This window comes from Myotis yumanensis, unplaced genomic scaffold, assembly GCF_028538775.1.
Source record: "Myotis yumanensis isolate MYYU_CA2020_CCGP unplaced genomic scaffold, mMyoYum1.0.hap1 SCAF_16, whole genome shotgun sequence".
In the NCBI taxonomy this organism is placed as follows: Eukaryota; Metazoa; Chordata; class Mammalia; order Chiroptera; family Vespertilionidae; genus Myotis; species Myotis yumanensis.
In genome coordinates, this window is record NW_027223767.1 from 45,680,604 (window position 1) to 45,703,671 (window position 23,068).

Sequence of the window (23,068 nt, forward strand, 5' to 3'; positions counted from 1 at the left end):
ATGCTCGTTGTTACTCATAATAAAAAGAAATGTAAATTTAAATATTTTGTTAAGTTGATTTCAGTGATGAAACATCAATGAGAGAGAAAATTCATTGGCTGCCTCCTGCACGCCCCCTATTGGGGATGGAAGTGCAAACCAGGCATGTGCCCTGACTGGGAATCAAATTGCGACCTCCTGGTGTATGGGACCATGCTCAATCTACATTGGCCAGGCAGGAAATGTAAATTTAAACTACATTGAGAAACCTAGTTGGTGTTGCTAAGTGATTAGAGCCTTGCCCTGCAAACCAAAGGGTCGTGGGTTTGATTCCCAGTCAAAGGCATGTACCTGGGTTGCAGGTTCAATACCCAGCCCTGGTCGGGGCAAGTATGGGAGGCAACCAATTGATGTATCACTCTCACACCGATGTTTCTCTCTGTCTTTCTCTCCCTCCCTTCCTCCCTTCACTCTCTAAAAAATCAATGGAAAAATATTCTTTTTAAACTTTTAAAATTTGAAATAATTATAGATTCACATGAAGTTGCAAAGATAATGATTATATCTCACTCAACTATAGTATAATTGTAACCAGGAAATTGATACAATATGTGTGTTTAGTTCTATATACTTTTTTTCACATGTGTAGATTCATGTAATCACCACTGCAATCAATATATACAACTATTTAATCACCACAAAGATCTCCTTCATGCTCTGCCTCCTTGTCCTCCAGCTCTATAATGTTGTCATTTCAAGAATGTCATGTAAATAGAATCATGCAGTACTGCCTTTTTTCACTCTCCATAGTGGCCTTCAGATCTTGAGGACATTTCGGTTGTTTTCAGTTTGGGCTGTTACAAATAAAGCTGCTACGAACAATTATGTATTTTCCCCCCCAACCCCATTACTTCTAACCTACCTATATTTGAAGTGAACTTTTTGTGGAAAGTATTTAGTTTTTTATTCTCTCTGCCAATCTCTGTCCTTTAATTGGTACATTTAGATGATTTCTGGTTGCTGTAATTACTGATATGGTAGGGCTTACGTCAGCATTTTGTTTTTTGTTTGTTCCCTCTGTTTTTAAATTTCTGTTTTCTTCTTCCTGCCTTCCTGTGGGTTACTTGAATATGTTTAGAATTCCGCTTTTATTTATTTATAGCATTTTAAAGTGTTTTTTTTGGATAGCTTTTCAAGTAGTTTCTTAAAAAGTATTACATTACATACACATAGTTTATCAGTCTACTGGTGCTGACATTTTGTCACTTCAAGTGAAGTATAGAGACCTTACTTCCCTTCCTCCCTTTACTCACCTTTTCTTGTAGCATTTTTTTTTTCTTTTTGTCTGCAGCTGCTGGTGTTTCTAGGTTCTTGATTTCTCCAGTTCCCAATACCGGATATAGGAGACAAAAAGAAAGCCCTCACTCCTCCCCTCTCCGCCTGCCCCCACCCCCCCTAAAAAAGCCCAGTAAACTCAGCACCATGTTGTTCCTTGGATATCAAGAACCCTAGATGGTTTGGTCTCTTCTTCCACCTTTCAGAGTCTGCTTATATTTGCCTCTATAATTTCCAGAGGTTTTAGTCATACTTAGGGAGAGGAAAGGGGAAATGTTCCTCTACTTCATCTTTGTGGAAGGGGAGGCTCTTTCCTTTGCTTTTTATATGTGTAAGAATAATTATTCATATACTTAATGTCCAATAACAGACCAATGTACCTTATGGTATTTTATGAAGTCACTAAAATAATAGTCCACAAATGATCTTACATATTTATTAGGATTGAAAATGCTTAGATGACTTACTGGAAAAAAAAAAGGTTACACAAGTAGATGCGTATATAACGATGATACTATTATATGGAAAAACATACATAAGAAAAAAAAACTTGGAAGTTCCCAAAATACTTACAATGAATGTTAAAGTTATGGAATTATGACTGATCCCCCCCTCTCCCTTCATGTGTCAAATTGAAAAAAAAGGACTCTAGTACTTTTATTATTAAAAATAAAATGTATTATATTTTATTTATAAATTTACTTTTCAAGAGTTACATATAGCTATCTTCCATGATATTGACATTTTGCATGGATTAATTAATCTGTTTGCATTTGAGGAGTTAAAAATATTTTCAGCTTGGGTTTATGGAATATCAAACTATTGGCATGGGTTTAGACAATTACCTTGGCATCAAATGGTTATTATACCAACAGTAATAAGCCACAAAGCTATAGTTACCATGCTGAAGGAATGAAATGCATTTTATTTGGACATTAGCAAGAAAGCTTTACAAACTCCTAGGATATCACAAATAAGCAGGCAGGAGAGGAAACAATAAAGCAGAAATGTACCGAGGATGCTTAGAGGACAATTTTAGGATATGAAAGCCTTCTTGACTTGAGTTTCAAGTTTGGATGCCCCTGCTTGAAGCCCCATCTCCTTTTGAGGACCCTGCTGGCTTCCGTCCCTCCATCTGCTGGGCTGGGTGCTCAGTGGTTATGCACAGCAGTTTTCGACTGTGCAAAGTACATACGCTGAGCACGGCTCTCCAGTGTTGCTTGACGCGCTTGTCGTGGAACATGGGTTACAGGGAAGCCTGTGGAAAATGCATTTGGAACTAAGCCTCACAAGGGAAATCTGGATAAAATGGCAACTCAGAAAAAACTCATGCCAGAATTTGCCCTGCAGGTTATGTTCTGAAGGACACTCTTTGCAGAATAACGTTTGACCTAAGCCTGTCATTCCTGGACCCAGTATTGCCACTTCATTTCACTGCAGCAGCGGCAGTTGAACAAATATTTTCTTCACTTTGCAAATGCCATCTTATGCATGTTCCTGATTTCCCTTTAATGGGAGACAGGAGCAAAGGGAGACAGATCCCCTCCCACCCCCCCAGCATGAAGAGTTATATAATGATATTTATTCTGCTTTGTAACTTTAGGATATTTTTGAACATTTCTATAGTCATGTGATTAGCGTCAGCTGCTTTTCATCTCTCTTGTAAGAAGATCCTTTAACACATTAGGGAGGTTTGACCTTGGACAGATTTGGGGAAACGGGATTCTCCTACATAAGGCTCTCCGTGACTTGGGGTGATTTTGAGAATGATTGTGTGGAACTTGCCTGCTGTCCTCGCTCTCCAGGAGACCCTGGTACGTGCTGATCTCACCCTCCAGCCGGGCCTTTGTGTCCAGCAGCACCTGGTACTCCTGGTTCTGCCGCTCCAGGTCGCAGCGGATCTCGGCCAGCTGCTCCTCCACGTTGTCGATCAGGCACTGCATCTGGGCCAACTGGGTGCTGTACTGGGCCTCCGTTTCTGCCACAGTGCATTCCAGAGATTCTGTCTGCAGAGAGAAAGATGTAAAAAGGGCTGCATATTCTCCGGGGCCAGACTGCCTGTTTTCTAGTCCCTGTTCTCCCTTTTCTAGCTATGTGGCTGGGGGAAAATTACTTAGTTGCTCTGAGCTTCAGTTTTATTCTATAAAAGGTAGGCAGTGCAAAGTACCATCATAGGATGGTTGTGAGGACTAAATGGGTTAATATGTGTAAAGCACCCAGGACAGTACCTGAAAGAATTTTAAGGGTGTTGTGTTAGTTATTGCTGCCACCACTAGGACCATCACAACCTGCAATATATTCGTGTAGCTTCAGGAGCATCAACAGCAGTTGGGAGGAAACATTGAGTATGGGCTTGTGGCAGGGAGGGGAGGAAGAGTGTGGTGAAGGGAAGAGGCTCTGAGATTGAACAACTAGGATTCAACTTCTACTCTTGTTTCCTAGAAAATTGCATGACCCCTTCTTATTTATCTGAGTCTTAGTTTTCCTCATCTGTATCATGGGATTAGGAAAGGGATTTACCACCATAAAGTTATCATGAGGCTTCACCAAGATATTCTCTATAGGCCCTAATGTGACACACTGTGGTGTTTGACTGGAACTGGTTAATGTAATCTTGAACGCATGCTATTCTTGTTGCTTGGATGGAGCAGGGTGTAGTGAAGGGTCTGGTTGAGGTGTGGATCCTGGGAAAATTTAGGATAGTGGTTGAATGCAGAGTATGAATTCCATTCTTCGTTTTAGATTATGATTGTGAGCTTGGAAAATTGGCCCTCATCAAAAGAGAGTTAAAACCCACTGGAACGTTTGAGTGCCTTTGTCTCGTTCTGCTCCCGCCCTTTCCCCTCTCTCCTTATCTCTGGAGGGTGCTGCAAGATCACGCTCAAGCCCAAGAGAGAAGGTCGGGGCATCCTACTGGGACAGTACAAGCTGTTGACCTTTCACTTCTGCTTCTAGCTGCTACTTGGGAAAGGCAAGAAAATATAATCCTTGCACACTGGAGATTCATGAACTGTGTGGGTCTCTCCTCTGGGTTATGGGAGAGGGTGTGGTATCTTAGGGCCTGATTCGTCCATGAACAGAGCTAGCAGCCTTTCCCTTACACACCAGGCTTTGCTGGGCTTGGAGCTCAATTTCCAGAGCGTTGGCTGTTCGTTTCAGTTCCAGGATCTCTATCTGGCAGTCTTGTAGCTGCTCTGCACTGGACAGCTGCTGCTGGTTCAGCTCCTCCGTCTGCAACACAGGCAGGATTAGAGAACGCAAGTAGGCAGAAGTCTGGAAGCCTGTCATTTTATCGCCCCAGGTGCTGACCTGAGCAGCGAACCATTCTTCCACGTCTCTGCGGTTGTTGGCGAGCACTGTTTCATACTGACAGCGCATCTCATTCAGGACCCCGTTGAGGTCGATGTTGGGGGCACTGTCTAGCTCCACAGTGAGTCGGTCACCAAGCTGTCCACGGAGCAAGTTGACCTCCTGAAAGCGGAAATGAAGTAAAGAATGTCACAGCGTGATGGGGAAAAAATCACTTCGGCGTCCATGGCATCCCGTTTTCGTTTTGGGGAGGAGTGAGTAAGAGTGTGGGGTTTAGATTCAGATTGCCTATTTGAATCTCTCCATCACGCAGTTTCTTCATCAGCAAAATGGGTATAAAATTTTACCTGTTCCAGAGAGTTATTGTGAGATATATGAGTTAATATGTATATAAAACACTTGTAAAAGTCCTCGGTATATAGGAAGATCTCAATAAATGCTAGCTGCTATTATCATCAACAGATGTTCAAGGGGAAAATGCACTTTGTTACACCCTTTAGCTTTTCACTTGTTAGCTTCATCAATATAGGACAATCATATACTTTATATTTTATGATTTTTAAAAAGTTGATAGATGCAGAATATTTTTAAAATATTGGTTCAAATATTGCATGAGTTTTTATCCCCTTTTTGAAATGGCCTTCACACGCTGTGTTTATCAGCCTGGTTTTCATACCTTATGGATTAGAGTTAGGCGAGGTAGAAAGCCTCTAAGGACAGCCATTTGCGGAGTTACCTTCTCCACAAAAGCAATGGCAGGTGAAGAGTTTGGTTCCTTCATCTGTCTCTGGCCAAGGGTCATTTCACAGCTACATTCAGAGACACGCAGGAATGATCAGGCCAAACAGTAACAGTGCCTTGAGTAAATCTGTTCCAGCTTTAGCAACATTTACCCAAGTTCAGCTTATAGAGACACATGGACTTGGTCAGTTTAGTTTGTCATTCTTACGTTCGTTCAGTGACTTTGCCACTTGCCTCACCTCTTCATGGTGTTTCTTAAGGGAAAGGAGATCCTCCTTCAGGGACTCCACCTGGGCCTCCAGATCAGCTTTGCACAGGGTCAGCTCGTCCAGGATCCCTCGTAGGCCGCCAATGTCGGTCTCTACCAGCTGGCGAAGAGACAGCTCCGACTCGTACCTTTCACAAGAAACAAAGAACCAGCCAATGCTTACTTTACTAGACACTGTGCCGAGTGCTAGGGCATACTGATGAATGACATGTGGACTCAAGGAAGCCACGAGCTGTAATTTCTTTTACATCCCAAATAATGATAAATTTGAGCTTTGCGAACATCCTTAGCTTAAAAAATATTATGTAAACATATGTGATGTGTGTGTGTGTGTGTGAAAGAGAGAGACCATAAATTATATTCAAATTTAAATTAAACTTACTTTGACCTAAAGTCATTGGCCGCCAGTTTGCAGTTGTCAAGCTGTATAGTGAGTCTAGAATTCTCTGCCTTCGTGCACAAAATCTGGAAGGTAAGTTAAGTAATAAGTGGTTCTTTGAAACAAACATAAATATCTATACATTTAACAGCTATGCCATGGTTTACCTTTTAAAAGTCTTTGTAAGAAAGTATAACATAGCTTTTAGACTGCTTTTCTCATTGACCATGTCACTGCATGAAGAAAAGAGGAGTGCCAATTTGCACACGAAACAGAGAAAAAAAGGCTTAGTTTTGTAATGACCCAAGACATCTGCAATATTCCTTGGCAGCTGAACTCAGTTACATTTTTCTCCATAAGTCGTTTCTATTATGACTGTATCCCCATCTATGATAATAAAAATTCATCAGTTAGAAAATTATTACTAGGTGAAATAATATGATTTAAAATATGACATTTCACCCTGACCGGTTTGGCTTAGCGGATAGAGCATCGGCCTGCGAACTCAAGGGTCCCAGGTTCGATTCCGGTCAAGGGCATGTACCTTGGTTGCAGGCACATTCCCAGTGGGGGGGTGTGCAGGAGGCAGCTGATTGATGTTCCTCTCTCATCACTGTTGCTAACTCTCTATTCCTCTCCCTTCCTCTCTGTAAAAAATCAATAAAATATATAAAAAAAATAATACGGGTATACAGTGTTACCTACAGAAGTAATTTTACATATAGCACAATTTTTCCTCATTCTGTAGATGATAAAGTCTAGAGGAACGTGAGTCTATTGTGGTCACTCAGTAATTAGTGGCAGCCCTGGGGTAAGCTGTGTCCCGACTTTCAGTCCAGTGTCCTTTCCTCTGCATCACAGCGCCATCTGGAAGTCCCTCCCCCGGTTTCCTTCTAGAGCCTCTTCTATGTAAAGAGAGAGCCGATCACAGATTGGCAAAGTGGAGCATTAGGACAAGAAGACACCAGACCTTTCGTTGGAGATCTTCAATGGTGTCGAAGTAACACTGATAATCAGGGCACACCAATGGGATGTCCCCTCCACACTGTTCTCGGATCCTGCATTCCAGCTCGGCATTCATCTCTTCCAGGCCACGCACCCTCTCCAGGTAGTTGGCGAGTCTGTCATTCAGGAACTGCATGGTCTCCCTCTCGTTGCTGTTGAACACCCCGTCCTCGCACCAAGCACAGTTCCCCACCACGCAGGGAAGGTTACAACTCCCAGCGAGGTAGCATGGCACGAAGCAAGTGGTTGGCAAGCGAGACGTGGACAGGAAGCCAGGAGTCTGGCATCTGGATGTAGCACAGGTGTTGGGGAGACCAGTGGTTTCCGTGGAACAGGTTGAAGCAGTTGCACCATCTGAAACCCCGGCATGGGGCTCAGAAGAGCAGGATGTGGGGGAGCTGTCGGAAGTCATCTTAAGAAGCGAGGTACAAAGATAAGCAGCAAAACTCAAGTTGCCTGACTCCAAAAGACTCCTTCCCTCCTGGGACTTTTATATAGCCCCCAAATGGGTATTTACAGAATGCACGGGATGTTTTCTTTATCACTGTTGGTACCAGTTTTCATGTGCACATTCATTAGTGTTGTTTATTTGCTGAGAAGGAGTTTTATGCCTCATAAAAGAGGCATAACTTCAGGTTACTAAATAAGGACACCATTTCGATGTGCTAGTCGGATAAAATACTTGTTTTAGAAAATCTTCATAGGAAGCATCGTCCTTTTGGCAGAATAAGGAAAGAAAGAGAATATTTGGCCAATACAGGTGATCACAAATAAGGAAAATCGTATTTCCACAGATTCTGATGCTGTGCATGGAAAACTGTTCATGTCTCCTTTTATAACTAAGATGACAACACATTAAATACCATTTATATTGTTTGTGCCACCACCATAAAAATGTTCTGTGTGATTATCAATATTTGCAAAACCTTTGTGCTCTTGCTTGTGCTCACATGGTAGAAGAGGGAGTCATGTACTGGTTTAAATTGTGTGTCTCTGTGTGTAAATGACATCTGTCTGTGTGCAAATTGAAAAGTCACTTTACATGATTGATGGGCATAATTTATGCCCTCCAGGCCAAAATATAAATAAAACAGCAGATCTTTTGTTGTATATCAAGATCTGGGCTGTGATTTTTAATGTCCTGAAACATGCCTTCTCCACATTTCCTATGCCTCTGTTTTAGATCAAGGATACTATTTTTTTTTCCTGAATTCCTAATAAGAGTGAAATATAAATTCTAGGTTTCAATCTTTTAGACTCTTGGAAATCGTCAGTGATTACACTTCAGAGTAGGGTCAATCAAGCTACGGGAGGCTTTTCTTCTGAGATATGGAAGTGTCATTCATTTAAAAAATTATTGAGTGACATTGGTTAATAAAGTTATATGGATTTCAAGTGTATAATTCTATAATACATTATCTGTATATTTCATTGTGTGCCCACCACCCAAAAAATCATCTTCCTTCACCATGTATTTGACCCCCTTTACCTTTTACTACTTCTCCCAACCATCACATTGTTGTCTGGTTTTCTTGGTTGTTTTTGGTGGCTTGTTTTTCTTGTTTGTTTATTTGTTGCTTTCAGTTTTACATCACACATTTGAGTGGAATCATATGGTTCTTGATGTTCTGGCTGACTTATTTCACTTAGCATGATATTCTCAAGATCCACCCATGTTGTCACAAATGGCAGGATTTCATCTTTTCTTATGGCTGAGGAGTATTCCACTGTATGTTTGTACCACATTTTCTTTACCCAGTCGTCTATTGAGGGACACTTTGGTTGTTTCCTCCTGGTACATAGGTAAAAGCTCAACCCCCAAGCCATGCCAGCCAGGCATGTTTAAAAATTCTTGTCTGCTAATTCTGACATCTCTGTATCTAGGGACCTGTTTTTATTGGCTGCTTTTTTCTCTGAATCGTGGAAGACATTTTCCGGCTTCTTCACATGGCTGACAATTTTTAATTACATGCTGTACATTCTGGATAATATCTTTTAGGAAGTCTTGATTATATTGCAAAGTTTTGAGTCTTATTCTGATAGGAAGTTAAGTCACTAGAAGTTCCTCTTGATTCTCTCAGGTTTGGCTTTTTAGATTTTTCTAGGGCAGGTATACTTTTGTGTGTCTTTTACTCAAGGTTGTGATCCTTGCTCTTTTGGTGTATCTTTCTGGAACATTGAATGAATGCCTGAGGTACTCTGAATGGGCTGGTACATTCAGTTAGTGTTCAATGACTTCTGTATCTTCACTGAACTCTTTATCCCCCAGCAGGCACTCTTTGCTAGCCTTATGGAATTTCACCCTGTGTCCATGCAACCCAGCCCCTGCAACTACTTGATTAAAAACTTTTACACAGACTTCTGCATCCTTTCTCATACCTCTTCCTTTCCTTGCACCATTGTGAAAATTCCAGCTGCCTAAACTCTATTTAGATATGCCACTTGTGCCTCAAACCTGACATGTCTATAGCAGAACACCAATTATTTTTTAAAATTTCTCCTCTTTCTATGCTCCCTTCTCTCCAGCTCTTTGCTCAGTTGGTGACATAACTCCACTGCCCAGTTTTCCTTTGATGCCCTCTTTTCTTCCATACCCTTTTGACTCCTAACTCTAGTCAATTTGTCTTTGACTATGTCTTTCTCCTCCTCATCACCATGGCAACAATCTTAATTTCTTAATTGTTCTCAATTTTATAGTAGCACAGCACTTTACTAAAGTGGTAGATCACTTGTATTTTCTTATTTTAATGCAATGCCTGGCATTCAATAAATAATGGTTAATTGTCTGAAGGAATGAGTGGGTATTGTGTATGTATATACCTCACCTGCCAGACTGTCAGCTCATTTTAAGGAGGGACAATAAAATGCAGAACATTCAATAAATATTTAAAAAATAGAAATTCAATAATGACATTATATTATTAATTTTTTGCATAAATAGATCAGGTCACCTGGATGAGTTAATATGTTATACTAGAGGCCCGATGCACGAAAATGATGCACTTGCGGGGGTGGGGGGAGGTCCCTCAGCCTAGCCTGCGCCCTCTTGCAGTCCAGGAGCCCTCGGGGGATGTCCAACTGCCAGCTTAGGCCTGCTCCCCGCGGGGAAGCAGGCCTAAGCCGTCAGTCAGACATCCTTAGTGCTGCCTCGGAGACATGAGAGGCTTCTGCCACTGCCACTGCACTCACCAGCCGTGAGCCTGGCTTCTGGCTGAGTGGTGCTCCCCCTGTGGGAGTGCACTGACCACCAGGGGGCAGCTCCTGCATTGAGCGTCTGCCCCCTGGTGGTCAGTGCATGTCATAGCGACTTGTTGTTCCTCCATTTGGTTGATTTGCATATAAGCCTTTTATTATATAGGATCAGATTTGATCTTCAGATTATGTTCAGTATTTCCCAACCTATCTTAAACCATTTTTTGAATGGACAAGTCAAAGAAATTCTACTTTCATGTATGCCAGTATAATAAACCATCTCTTATGCAAGAACATTTAGTTTTTTTACAAGCACGAAATATTTGTACTGTCCCCATTTTCAGCCTTGTAGACGTTCTCAGTTTTTCTTAACCATTTGTATGCCATAAGCGTCTATAGACGCAAGCAGCAGACCTTTTTTAATTACATTCAAAATATCATGGCAGTTAACTGGTTAAAATGCCCACTTTTTTAGTTAATAAATACATTTGATGAGTTAACAGAAAACAAAGCAATTGTAAACATTTGTGCTATGCCAGAGACGTAAAATTTATTAGAACGATCATGAAGAAGCTGCTCAGTTTCTAGGAAGATGCCATCCAAGACTGAAAACAGAATTCCCAAACACCCAAAGAAAGATATGCTTTGCTATGAAGGAATTGAACAACTTTGGTAAATTCCTAGGCATCTACCTGCTCCAATTGTCCTTGATTACTGATATCCCTACATGGCATTGAAAACCTCTTGGTTTCTTCTTTTTTTTTTTTTTTTGCAGGGTGGTGGTGGTGTGTTAGTAATCGTGCCATCCTTGTTCCAACTTCGAAAGCAAAGTCAATTAATTGCAGATACTAAGACGGGTGAACAATAAAGCTTCTGGGTAGACTCTTTCACGCCAGGCGCTGAGGGAAGCGGCCCTCCATCAGCAGCAGCTTGGGAGGCAGGGCTCACAGCAGGGCTGAGTGCAGGTGGTGAGGTTGATGGTCTCCAGACACGGGGTGGGCTGGCAGGAGTTGAGCAGGAAGCAGGTGGGCACACAGGGCTGAGGAATGTGGCAGGGTGGGGGGCAGTTGTCACAGCAGGTGGGCCCCAGTAACCAAGTGGTGTGTGGGCAGGTGCTGGGCAGGCAGACTCCGCAGCGGCAGCATTTGTCCGAGGAGCAGATGGTGGTGGCGGGGCCGGTGGGGACGCTGCAGCAGCAGGGAGTACAGCAAGCCATGGCGGTGGGACTCTGTGATTTTTATTGGTTTGGTTTCAAGACAAAGGAGGTTTCTGAGACACGAAGGTCTCCTTGCTCTGGGGTTCTTATATACCCTCCCCAGTGGGTGTTGTCCAAGCAGAAGGCTTCTTTCCTGGTTCTTGTTTATGTTAGCGTGTCCATTATCCTTTGACATTTAGATGCTTGTAAATAGTTTCTATTCTAATTAACCTTTATGTGAGTTCCTGGCTAATTCTGAGCTGATTACTCTTGCTGTTTGTCATGGGAACAGAAGCTTTATGAGGTATCACTAAAGCTTTCTGCTATTATAAGTCCAACACAGCCCTGCTGGGGAATATTGCATCATTGTACCCCTGTAGTTTAGTGCTGGTCAGTTTTTATTCTCCTCACCTTTATCTGCATCAATTGATCTGATGAAGTATTCATTGACCTATGAACCAGGAAATCAGGGTTTGATCCCCAGTCAGGGCATATTCTCAGGTTGTGAACTCCATCTCCAACAGTGTGGGGTGTGCAGAAGGCAGCCGATCAATGATTCTCTCTCATCATTGATGTTTCTATCTCTCTCTTCCGAGGTCCTTCCTCTCTGAAATCAATTAAAAAAATAGACACCATCCTTGTTCTCATGGAACTTAGAGTCTGATAGAAGGTCTATCACACACATACTATATTATTACAAATTATTATTGTTATACATTTTGATACAACAAAAGAAGACTAGATTCTAAGAGCAGAAAAAGAATAAGCAGAAGGAAATTATTTCGAAATTTTTAAGAAAAACATTACAAAGGGGCTTGCAGACTTCCACAACTAGAATTTCATGGTAGAAAGATATCAATCTCTTATTTAGAATACAGTGTGACTTTGAGCCAAAATTGTAAGGATAAAGGAATTGTTACTGTTCTGTGTAAAGTATTGACTTAAGGATACACATTAGAAACAGTTGTAAAATAAGTTTATAGTAATAAATTCATCTCTTTTATTGAAAAGACTTGCAATAGTTTATTTAAATTTATTTTCTCTGCAGTGGTCAAGAGACCTGAGAATTACTTTCCTCTGTTCCCACATTAGGATAGTGAGTCAAAGAGAAGTGAGGTGATTTGCCTTAGGTGGTCTGGTGACTGACTTATTAAACACTAAATATAGGACCTGTAAGGATTGAGCTACTTTTATGTGGTTTAAAATGAAGTGTACAGTATGTGTCAGAGATACTAAACATACTTTATTTTTAGAAACAAAGGGTATCTTTTTTCCTTTAAGCAAATGTGGGAAAACCATGATGACTCCTGATTAGATGGTAGATTTTCGAAGTGCTAAAAATCTATACACACACACACACACACACACACACACACACCCTGGAACGTGCCCAGTTTTAAGTATGCCATTCTATAAGCAATAGGGGCGTCTGTGACAGTGAAGGCAAAAATTAAAGATTGACAATAAAAAAGAAACAGAAGTAAAATATGATTGTTAGTCTCTTGCTTCAAATCTCTCATTGCTTTGAGGTTTTCATCTAGACCCCTTCCTCTAGGGAGCCATCACCCCAGGGCCTTTGCATTTCTTCTCTCCTGCTCGCCTCATCCTCTTCTCCCCATGGTCAATACATCCATGAGTTACTAAGCTGCTGTTCTGTCTGGAACAACTGCTCCCCACCCCTCTGCCTTGTCATCTTGTAATGCTTAAGCCTGGATACCTTGGAGCTTTCCATAACCGTCCCTCACCCTGTTACTGAATCACCAAATCTGGGCTTTTAGTTACTCTGTGTGCATGTTTGCATACTTGCTGCTCACAGCTCAGTCACAGCAGAAATCACACAGCGTTATAATTATATTCACTCAACATATATAGAGCACGTAAATCATGTTTATAATAACTTCCTCAGATTTGAGAGGAACTTGAGGGTATCTTAGGTAATCACATTTCTTATATCTTTATACTTCTAGCGTGGATATGGTTCCTAGCACAGGGGAGGCACTCAAGAAATACTGGCCACAGGAGTGAGTAAATGGACTAAATCCCTTGTTTTTTTTTTTTTTTTTTTTTTTTTTTTTTTTTTTTTAAATATATTTTATTGATTTTTTACAGAGAGAAAGAGAGATAGAGAGTCAGAAACATCAATCAGCTGCCTCCTGCACATCCCCCACTGGGGGATGTGCCCCCAACCCAGGCACATGCCCTTGACCGGAATCGAACCCGGGACCCCCCAGTCCACAGGCCGACGCTCCATCCACTGAGCCAAACCGGTTTCGGCTAAATCCCTTGTTGACTTGTGTTCTGGGTTGTGTCCCATCTACCTCATGGCTTCTAGGTTCTGTTCATTTAAAGATGTGCTACTAACAAGCTGTGGGATCCTCTGAGAAATTCTTCTCTGGAGAGACTGACAGGCACACTGAGGACATTTATTTTTCACTTTTTAAAATATTTTTAAATTTTTTCAATTAGAGTTGATGTACAATATTAGTTTCAGGTGTACAACCGAGTAATGAGACATTTATATAACTTACAAAATCATCAATAAATCTAGTGCCCATCTGGCACCATACATAGTTATTACAATATTACTGACTGTATACTATACATTCTCATGACCATTTTGTAACTACCAATTTGTACTTCTTAATTCCTTCACCTTTTTCACCCAGTCACCCCAAATCCTCCCCCCTGACAACTGTCAAGTTGTTTTCTGAGTTTGTTTTTGTTTTGTTCATTTATTTTGTTCTTTTGATTGGCATATGAATGAAATCACGGTATTTGTCTTTCTCTGTCTGACTTATCTCACTCAGCACAATACCCTCTAGGTCCACCCATGTTGTCACAAATGGCAAGATTTTATTCTTTCTCGTAGCCTCGTAATATTCCGTTGTAAATATGTGTCACTTCTTTATCTATGCATTTATTTTTGGCTACTTAGGTTGGTTCCATATCTTGGCAATTGTAAATAATGGTGTAATGCACATATGGATGCATATGTCTTTTTGAATTAGTTTTTGGGTTTATTCAGATAAATACCCAGAAGTGGAATTGCTGAGTCCTTCTTTGTCTCTTGTTATAGCTTTTGTTTTAAAGTCTATTTTGTCTGATATAAGTATTGCTACCCATGCTCCCCCCCCCCCCTTTTCATGAAATATTTTTTTCCATCCCTTTACTTCCAGTCTGTGTGTCTTTCTGTCTGAAGTGAGTTTCTTGCTAGCATATATGTGGATCTTGTGTTCTTATCCATTCAGGCACTCTATGTCATTTGATTGGAGCATTTAATCAATTTGCATTTAAAGAATTGTTGATAGATATGTATTTATTGCCTCCTCGTCCTCCTCGTCCTCCTCCTCGTCCTCCTCGTCCTCCTCGTCCTCCTCGTCCTCCTCCTCCTCCTCCTCCTCCTCCTCCTCCTCCTCCTCCTCCTCTTCCTCTTCCTCCTCCCCCTCCTCTTCTTTCTCTTCTCCATCTCTTTCCCCCTCCCCCCCTCTTCTCCTCCTCCTCCTTGCCTGTGCTGGGGAGTCTGGTGTAGGGCTGGGACTCCACACTCTCCAGGGGGGACCTCTATAACTGAGATACTCCTCCTGGTTTTAAATGGCCACACATGGGTGTGGGGCCAGCTACTTCCAAGTTCAGCCCCCCCTGCCTATCCCCACGTGGCTTCTTCTGTATGTCCTTAGTTATAAGACTTCTGTTCAGCTAGACTTCGGGTGTGGTTGTTCTGTAGTTCAGTTACAATTTTGATGTAGTTGTGGGAGGATGTGAGTACCCCATTTACCTACTCTGCCATCTTGACCAGGACATTTAAAAACATGCTTATTTAAAGGCATTTGCTTCCCCCCCGTCCTTGCCCTACCTTTTTCTTTTTCACATGCACTGTTTTGGTTTAGTTCATTGCTTTTTCAGATTTTGACTTGTGCTTTTATATATGTTACACATATTATACATGTAATATTATATATAATATGCCATATTACATATATATAACATGTTGTATATGTAATATTATATAATGCATATGATCTCTTAAGGCTGGGAAAAGGATCATCTGTATGAGAAAAATTAAGCAGGTTGGTAAAATGAAGTAGTCAATTAAATCATGTTTAATCAGGGTTTTAGCTGTAGTTCTCAGTTTATCACCTGAAAAGTACTGGTATTGGCATTGTATTGATTACTGGGGTAGACCTCTGTACTGAGGATGGTGGGAGGTAGAGAGGTATATTCCTAGTGCCCTGCTACTAGAGTGACCACTTGATGTTCTTCCTAAGGAAAAATGAAGTCAAAATTGGTAGGTCCACTAAATGACCAAGATCTTAGAATTGAGTAGCTGTCATTTTTAATCTATGAGCCAATCTATCTTTTTCTATTACAATTGGATATGGTGATTTTGTTAAGATTCCTACACTTTTTATTTCTCGTGCATATTTTAAGTTAATGTCATAACTCTTCGTTAAGCTTCTGGCTCTTTTAGTGTTGGAGGCTCTGTGATGTGGTAGAAATAATTGGCCTTTAAAGTCACACGTGCAAGGAACTGAATTCTGGTTTTCTTAGTAACCAACTTTATGGCTCTCAGAATGTTGAATAACTCTTAAAGCTACATTCTTCTCATCTGTTAGTGCTATTTTAAAGATTACATGAGTTAATACATGTAATTTACCTATCAAAGGATAGGTGAATAAATGTTGGCTCACCCCCAAAATTGTATTTTTCTGAGTAAGAGGAGAGAGAAGGTGAACATAAAAGATTACCAATTAAAAGTTAGCAAGCCATGTTAGTAAGCTTATTTCAGTCCTTCCTAGCTAATAGATTCTTTTAAAAAATAACAAAATAATCATCTTTTACCTTCTTAAAAACATGAAAAAATATATCAACAACACAAATAAAGAACACATATTGCCAGAGAAACAAAGTTTATTGGAAAACCCATTACGAATTTTTTTTTCCCTTTATGAAAATATCCAAGACAAGAAATGGGTTCCAGGAAGCAAATGACCAAGAAAATATTGTCTGAAGTCTCACAAATTTTAATGTCCTTTGATAATAGATGATATTCACCTGCCCAAATGAACCCAATGATTATCCAGCCAAATAGCCAGAACAATTTTTAAATTTTTCTTTCCATTAAATCGAAAGGTAGGTTTTCCATATTTGTGCCCTCTGGTCGGCCTCTGCATCTGGTAAACTACCGAGGCAAGTGAATATTGAACGGAGAGCTTCTGGGTTCTGCATCATCAGGCGCTGAGCGAAGCGGCCCCCATCAGCAGCAGCTTGGGAGGCAGGGCTCACAGCAGGGCTGAGTGCAGGTGGTGAGGTTGATGGTCTCCAGACACGGGGTGGGCTGGCAGGAGTTGAGCAGGAAGCAGGTGGGCACACAGGGCTGAGGAATGTGGCAGGGTGGGGGGCAGTTGTCACAGCAGGTGGGCCCCAGTAACCAAGTGGTGTGTGGGCAGGTGCTGGGCAGGCAGACTCCGCAGCGGCAGCATTTGTCCGAGGAGCAGATGGTGGTGGCGGGGCCGGTGGGGACGCTGCAGCAGCAGGGAGTACAGCAAGCCATGGCGGTGGGAAACCGGTGTGCTTTCGGTTTTTCCGAAAAGAGAGATGAGGTTTCTGAGACGCAAATGTCTCCACTGGCTTTGGGGCTCTTATATACTCTCCCCAATGGGTGTTGGCCCAACCAGAAGGCTTCCTCATCTTGTTTATGCCACTCTTTTCCACTAAGATTCTCTAATCAGTTTGGAATTTACTTGTCCATTAAGAGTTCTTACCCTTATTAAAGTAATCATCTTTTTTACTCATAGACTTGTCATTTTTGTCGTAAGATGATTACATTTTGCCTTCACTGGGTCCTGGCATGGCAAATCTTACATAAATTATGGATAATCGGACCAAGTGACAATTCAGCTATAGTTTCAGAGGGGATGAGTACAGGGATCTGACATATTTGGCTTATTTTTGGATGACATAATTCAGGTTCTGTTGAGCAAGCAGGGTGACATCCACAATGGAATAAAATAAAACCTCTTTTTATTATTTTAAATAAATCTAAAATAGTGAGTTTCCAAAGGTGATGTTACTTTATGGGTTTTAAATTTTTTTTACTGTGCGTTTTATTGTTATTATTTTTTTGCTGTTGACACTGTTACAGATGTCCCCCACCTTCCCCCTCTTTGCCCACCTCCACCCAACCCCATCCCTCTCCCCTGGCCTTCACCACACTGTTGTTTATGTCCACGGGCTGTGCCTATATGGCTAATCTTTGGCTAATCTCTTCACCTTTTATCCATCCCCTCCCATCTCCTCCCCTCTGATATCGGCCAGTCTGTTCCATGGATCCATGCCTCTAGTTCCATTTTGTTCATCAGTTTATTTTTCTCATTAGATTCTACATGTAAGATCATATAGTATTTGTCTTTCTCTGACTGGCTCATTTTTTTTTAAACAGTCTCTGTTCTCATGGTTATGTCAGTCTTATAGTGGGTCAAAGTGTAAATTTACTGGAAGGTAGGATCCACCCAGTTGCTGTCTTTCATTAAATGTACCATTTTCACATGAATAATATACTTAACTTTAAAGTAAGATGAAACAGCCCAGCTGGCGTGGCTCAGTGTGAGTGTCGACCTGTGAATCAGGAGGTCGCAGTTTGATTCCTGGTCAGGGCACGTGCCCGGGTTGTGGGCTCGATCCCAAGTGGGGGTCATGCGGAGGCAGTCCATCAATGATTCTCTCTCATCATTGATGTTTCTATCTCTCTCCCCCTCTCCCTTCCTCTCTGAAATCAATAAAAATATATTTTATATAAATAAATAAGTAAATAAAATAAAATAAGACAAAGGAGAAATCATAAGATACAGTGGGTTCTGGAAAGGGACCTGATCAAATGTGATTTAGAACGTTGGCATTCAAGTCATTTCTCCACTGACTTGCTTCCTACTTCGCATGTTTGTTTTTGTATCTTGGGTGCTCAATTAGGTTGTAAATTCCTTTGAGGAATGCCCTCAACAACATTGTTCGCCTCAGCTAGCCTCGGTTTGCCTTCCTGCAGGATGGCAGATGAGGAAGTGGACCCGGATCATCCCCAATGTGGGACAGTCTTTGATTCCAACGTCTTCATATACTCCCCATGGTCAGCACAGAACTATTCAGATAGTGGAATCTAAATTACACGATTTGTTGGGTGGCAAATGGCTGAGTAAACACAAAGTACAGATTAGTTGGTGGGTTGTTTCTGAGGGCACATTCATGAACACCAGCATGGCCTGTGTAAGTGGGAAGAAAGCTGGCTAAACCAAATCAGTGGAAAATCTAAATAGCACTGGTAAATAAGCCTGTACATTTTATGAGAAAAAGAGCTTGTTGCTGAAGTTGGTTCGATTTTTGCTTAAATATCAATATTTATCATAAAGTACATCAAATACAAAGGAAGGTTGGAGTCCTCTAGGTACTTTACACTTGTGTGATCCTGATCATATTGTTTCTTAAACATGTCCTTCCTCAATTCTCTACTTCTCAGCTCTTACCCCTCAAGCATCAGCTCAAATATCTCATAAAGAAACTTTAGGTGGTTCTTCTTGTTGTTTTCATTCTCTTCTGTGTTCTCACAAAGTGTGTTGCCCGTCTTTTCATGTAGTCCTTGTTTTATTCTGCTCTATATTATAGTTTTTCACTTATGCTTGTCCTCCTCACGCCAATGCAAACTCCTCAAAAGTGGGAATCTTGCCGTAATCTTCTTTGTCTCTGTCAAGTACCTAGGACAATGCCTGATACATAGGCATTTGATAAATTTGATAAATGTTTATTGAATTGGATTAAATTATAGATTTTACAGCAGCAAAATGATTCGTTTCACTTGTGAAGTACTTTACCGCTGTCAAAACAGTTTTACATTCAAAACTTCATCTAAATTAGACAATGAAAAAAGCTGGCTCCGCTCAGTCTTTGGGGCCCCTTCTGTGAGTGTTGACCTCTACGTCAGTGTCTCAGCCTTTTTAAGGATGTATGTAAATTACTTAAAGAGGCAGGGGGAAAAATAAAAATTTAAAGTAGGCACTACCACTCAGAATTTAAAATGATTCTAAGGTTAGAGCTTAGTATATTTTATTATCCATACAGTTTTCTTCAGGTATTTACATATCCCTGTGAGGCCTCCTTTCAGGATGAGATTTATGTTGATGTCATCAGAAAGTGTACTTCCACTGGACACATTCATAGTTCATGATGTATGCATGTGTCAAGAGTTGTGGGGTCATTATAGCATTAAACATTGAGACAGTATGTGGCTTGGGGAGCAGTGGTAGTTATTTTAAAGTACTAAGGAGGCCATGATAGCATTTTTCTCTTCTCATTTGAAATCATTTTTCAAAAACACAGAACAAACACTGCAAAACTGAAGGCACAGAGTCAGAACATTTTCTTCCAGAGCTTCGAATTAAACACCATTTGCTGAGCAGCCCTTAATGACTATCGCAGTCCCTTGAGGCAATGTGGGCAAGCCCTTTGAAACATCTTTAACCGGCACAAGGTGCTTCACACTCACAGGGCTGGATGCAGGTTGGGACAGAGATCACTCTCAGGTTTGGAGGAGGGTGGCGGCTGTGGAACTGCCAAACAATGGCGCTAGGAGTCAGGAATGCAGCAGGGTGGAGGGCAGGTGTCCCAGCAGGTGGGCAGCTGCTGGGAAGGTTGTCTCCAAATTGACAGCACCCGTCAGTGGGGACCCTGTAGCATCCTTGGAGACAAGGCTCCCAGCAAGAGACATGGGGACAGTGGATCCGGTAGATTTTTGTGGCAAAGGGAGGTTTTGTTCTACAAAGTCGTCCTCGTTGGATCTCTTAGATCCACTTGTGTCAGGGACCATGGCCATCTTCCATCAGAACATCAGAATGTTTTCTATTGTTTGTATTATCCCATACAGGTAACTCACGAGCTTGCTATTTATCAGCCATGGCATGAGCTCTCCTGCAGTTTTATTTGTGTTGCTATATTCAGACTTGCTTGTTGTTGTCACTCCCTTGCTGATGCTGCTGATTCTGAGGAGATGCAGTGATGCCATTTTTTTTTTTAAATTTTTATTTTTGGAGTGCAGGAAGAAGCTGGAGACTGGAATCTATTGCTTCTGTCAGATAAATAACTGTTGCTGGGGCAACAAAACCCTTCATTCTTCCTCAGGCCTTGCAGTCTCTTTCTAGCACCCCGTATTGGTGGAACCTAGTAGAAAACCAGCCAAAGGAGAAACAGAGTCGTCACCTAGGCATCACAGAGTATCACAAGTTGGACTTGGAGGTTGACAATTAGCACATTCTGTCCCATGGACTGTGCCTGGTGTAATTAGATAGTACAGCGTCCCTGTACACCCCTCATTCACTTTCCCTCAATGATGGTATCTTACAAAACCATTGTGTATTTGTCAAAAACTAAGAAGCCAACATTGGTATATTGCTATTCATTAAATGCCATACTTTATTCAGATATCACTAGTTTTTTCACGAATGTCGCTTTCTGTTCCAGGACCCTATCTGAGGCACCAATTACCTTGGTCATCATATCTATTAGTCTTCTCTGGTCTGTGACAAGGTTAGAGCTTAATATATTTTATTAGTTTTTCAGTCTTTCCTTGTTTTTCATCACCTGGGCAGATTTGAGGTATACTCAGGTATTTTTTAGGGTACATACTATTTTTAATCCTATTTAACAGTTGAGGAACCTGAAGCATAGACAAGTTAAATGCCATAACCAAGGACCCATAACTAGTAAGTGATAGGTATGACAGCCTAGTTTTGGAGACCACTCTCTTGACCATTATATAGGGGGCGTTGCTCTGACTAGAATGTAGGCTGCATGTTTCCCCAAGGTTAGGAGCCAGGAAGGTTTGTAAAAATGACTGTATCAGGTTATCGAGGGCTTTAGAACCACACTGAAGATCTTAGCTTTGATTCAGTAAAAACAGACATCTTGAGTCGTCCTAGAGTTTTGAGTGATTCAGTTTAAACAATATCAGGGACAGGAGCCCTGTCTGACAGGAATATTGTTTGAGAGGAGAAAGGGGCAGAGAATACTGGACTCAAGGACAGCTAGGAGACTGTGGTTGTCATCCGGGGAGTGGTGGTCAGGGTCTAGGTTAGGCTAGAGTCAGTGAAGGTGGAAGGAAAGGTGTCAGGAATAGTTTGAAAGAAAAATGAGCCGAAACCGGTTTGGCTCAGTGGATAGAGCATCGGCCTGAGGACTGAAAGGTCCCAGGTTCGATTCCGGTCAAGGGCATGTACCTGGGTTGCAGGCACATCCCCAGTGGGAGATGTGCAAGAGGCAGCTGATCGATGTTTCTCTCCCATCGATGTTTCTAACTATCTATCTCTCTCCCTTCCTCTCTGTAAAAAATCAACAAAATATATTTAAAAAAATAAAAAATAAAAAAAATAAAGAAAAGAAAAATGAAATGATTGGTTTTCTATTAATAGGGTAAATAATTATTTCTATCAAGGGTAAATAATTATTAACTTTAAGGATAGTTTGTTTTTACCTTGAACTAGATTATTAAAACTTATCAGAAAATGGAAAATGTGTCTGAGTTGCCAAAGTAACCTTCAATGTAAGGTTAAAGACCCAGCCAGTATTTCTCCTGTACTGATATCGCTAATCAGTATTTAAAGTCTGACTTAAAAAAAAAAAGATCATTTGCTTTCACCTTAGAAATGAAAACAGTTTTTTTTAGACCCATTGTATACACTAGTTTTGTCTTAAGGCACAGAGAAAGATGAATTACTATATACAAGCAAAGACAAAGTTCAGAGGGAGAGTGGAGAATGTTGCCAAGGGGCATATACGTTCTCCTGAGTGAAGAGAGCCACCTGTAATCATATTTCTGTCTGCAGAGGAGGCAGATACTTTGGTGAAGTGGAAAGAGAAGGGGCTTTGGATTCAGGCAGTTTTCAGTTTAATCCCTTCTCTGTCACAGTTTGTGTAATGTTGGCAAGGAACTTTCTCAGCCTCAGTTTCCTCACCTGTAAAGTGAGGAGAATAATGGTAGGCACCTCGTAGTGTTTTTGTTAGAAATAAAGGACATATGCACATAAAGCACTTATTTGAGTGCCCAGTAGATTCGCCAAATGTTAGCTATGACGAATGAAAGCAGTACAGTTAATAAGGTGGGATGGGGTTGGTTAATGGTGTGGGGTACTTGTTACTTAAAATGCTCAGGATAATCTAGAACCATAGAATGTCAAAACTAAAGTGACTTTAGAGAGAATCTGGTCAACCAACCCATTTTACTGGTTTAAGACCGGAGACCCAAAGAGTTCAAGTGACTTGCTCGGAGTCATAGAGACAGCCGAGGCAGAGCCCGGACTAGGACACCCTTCTCCTGGTTTGCAGGCGGCTCTTTAACTAGCCTTCGATGCCTGAAGGCCCACAGTGGCAGTCCCAGGACACTTAGAGTTATTTTCAGTATTAAAATTAAGGTCTAAAAGTTTATTTATCCCTTACAAAGATGTATAACATCAAACTTCTTTGCTATTGACTGAAAAAAAAGGTAACTTGGCACAGTAACAATAGTTCTATTAATCCTAAAACTCTCACTGATACTTATAAATGTATTTATGAACAAAAATGAAAAAAATGACTAAATTATTATTTTTAAAAGCCATTTGGGAAAATAAAACATTTTTCAAGAAATAAA

General features: G+C 41.1%; 2 protein-coding genes across 2 annotated transcripts; both read right to left on the bottom strand.

The window, feature by feature from the left end:
• Positions 1-2,472: 2,472 nt before the first annotated feature.
• On the bottom strand, positions 2,473-7,428 carry KRT40 (keratin 40). Its single transcript, XM_070393154.1, has 7 exons — positions 6,982-7,428; positions 6,015-6,097; positions 5,604-5,760; positions 4,624-4,785; positions 4,420-4,545; positions 3,100-3,320; positions 2,473-2,572 (listed from the first exon to the last, which is right to left on the bottom strand). Exons 1-7 carry the CDS (start codon positions 7,426-7,428, stop codon positions 2,473-2,475), a joined length of 1,296 nt encoding a protein of 431 aa, XP_070249255.1.
• Positions 7,429-11,127: 3,699 nt separating this feature from the next.
• Positions 11,128-11,424, bottom strand: LOC138994315 (keratin-associated protein 3-3). The gene has a single exon (XM_070394150.1). It carries the CDS (start codon positions 11,422-11,424, stop codon positions 11,128-11,130), a length of 297 nt encoding a protein of 98 aa, XP_070250251.1.
• Between the last annotated feature and the right edge of the window lie 11,644 nt (positions 11,425-23,068).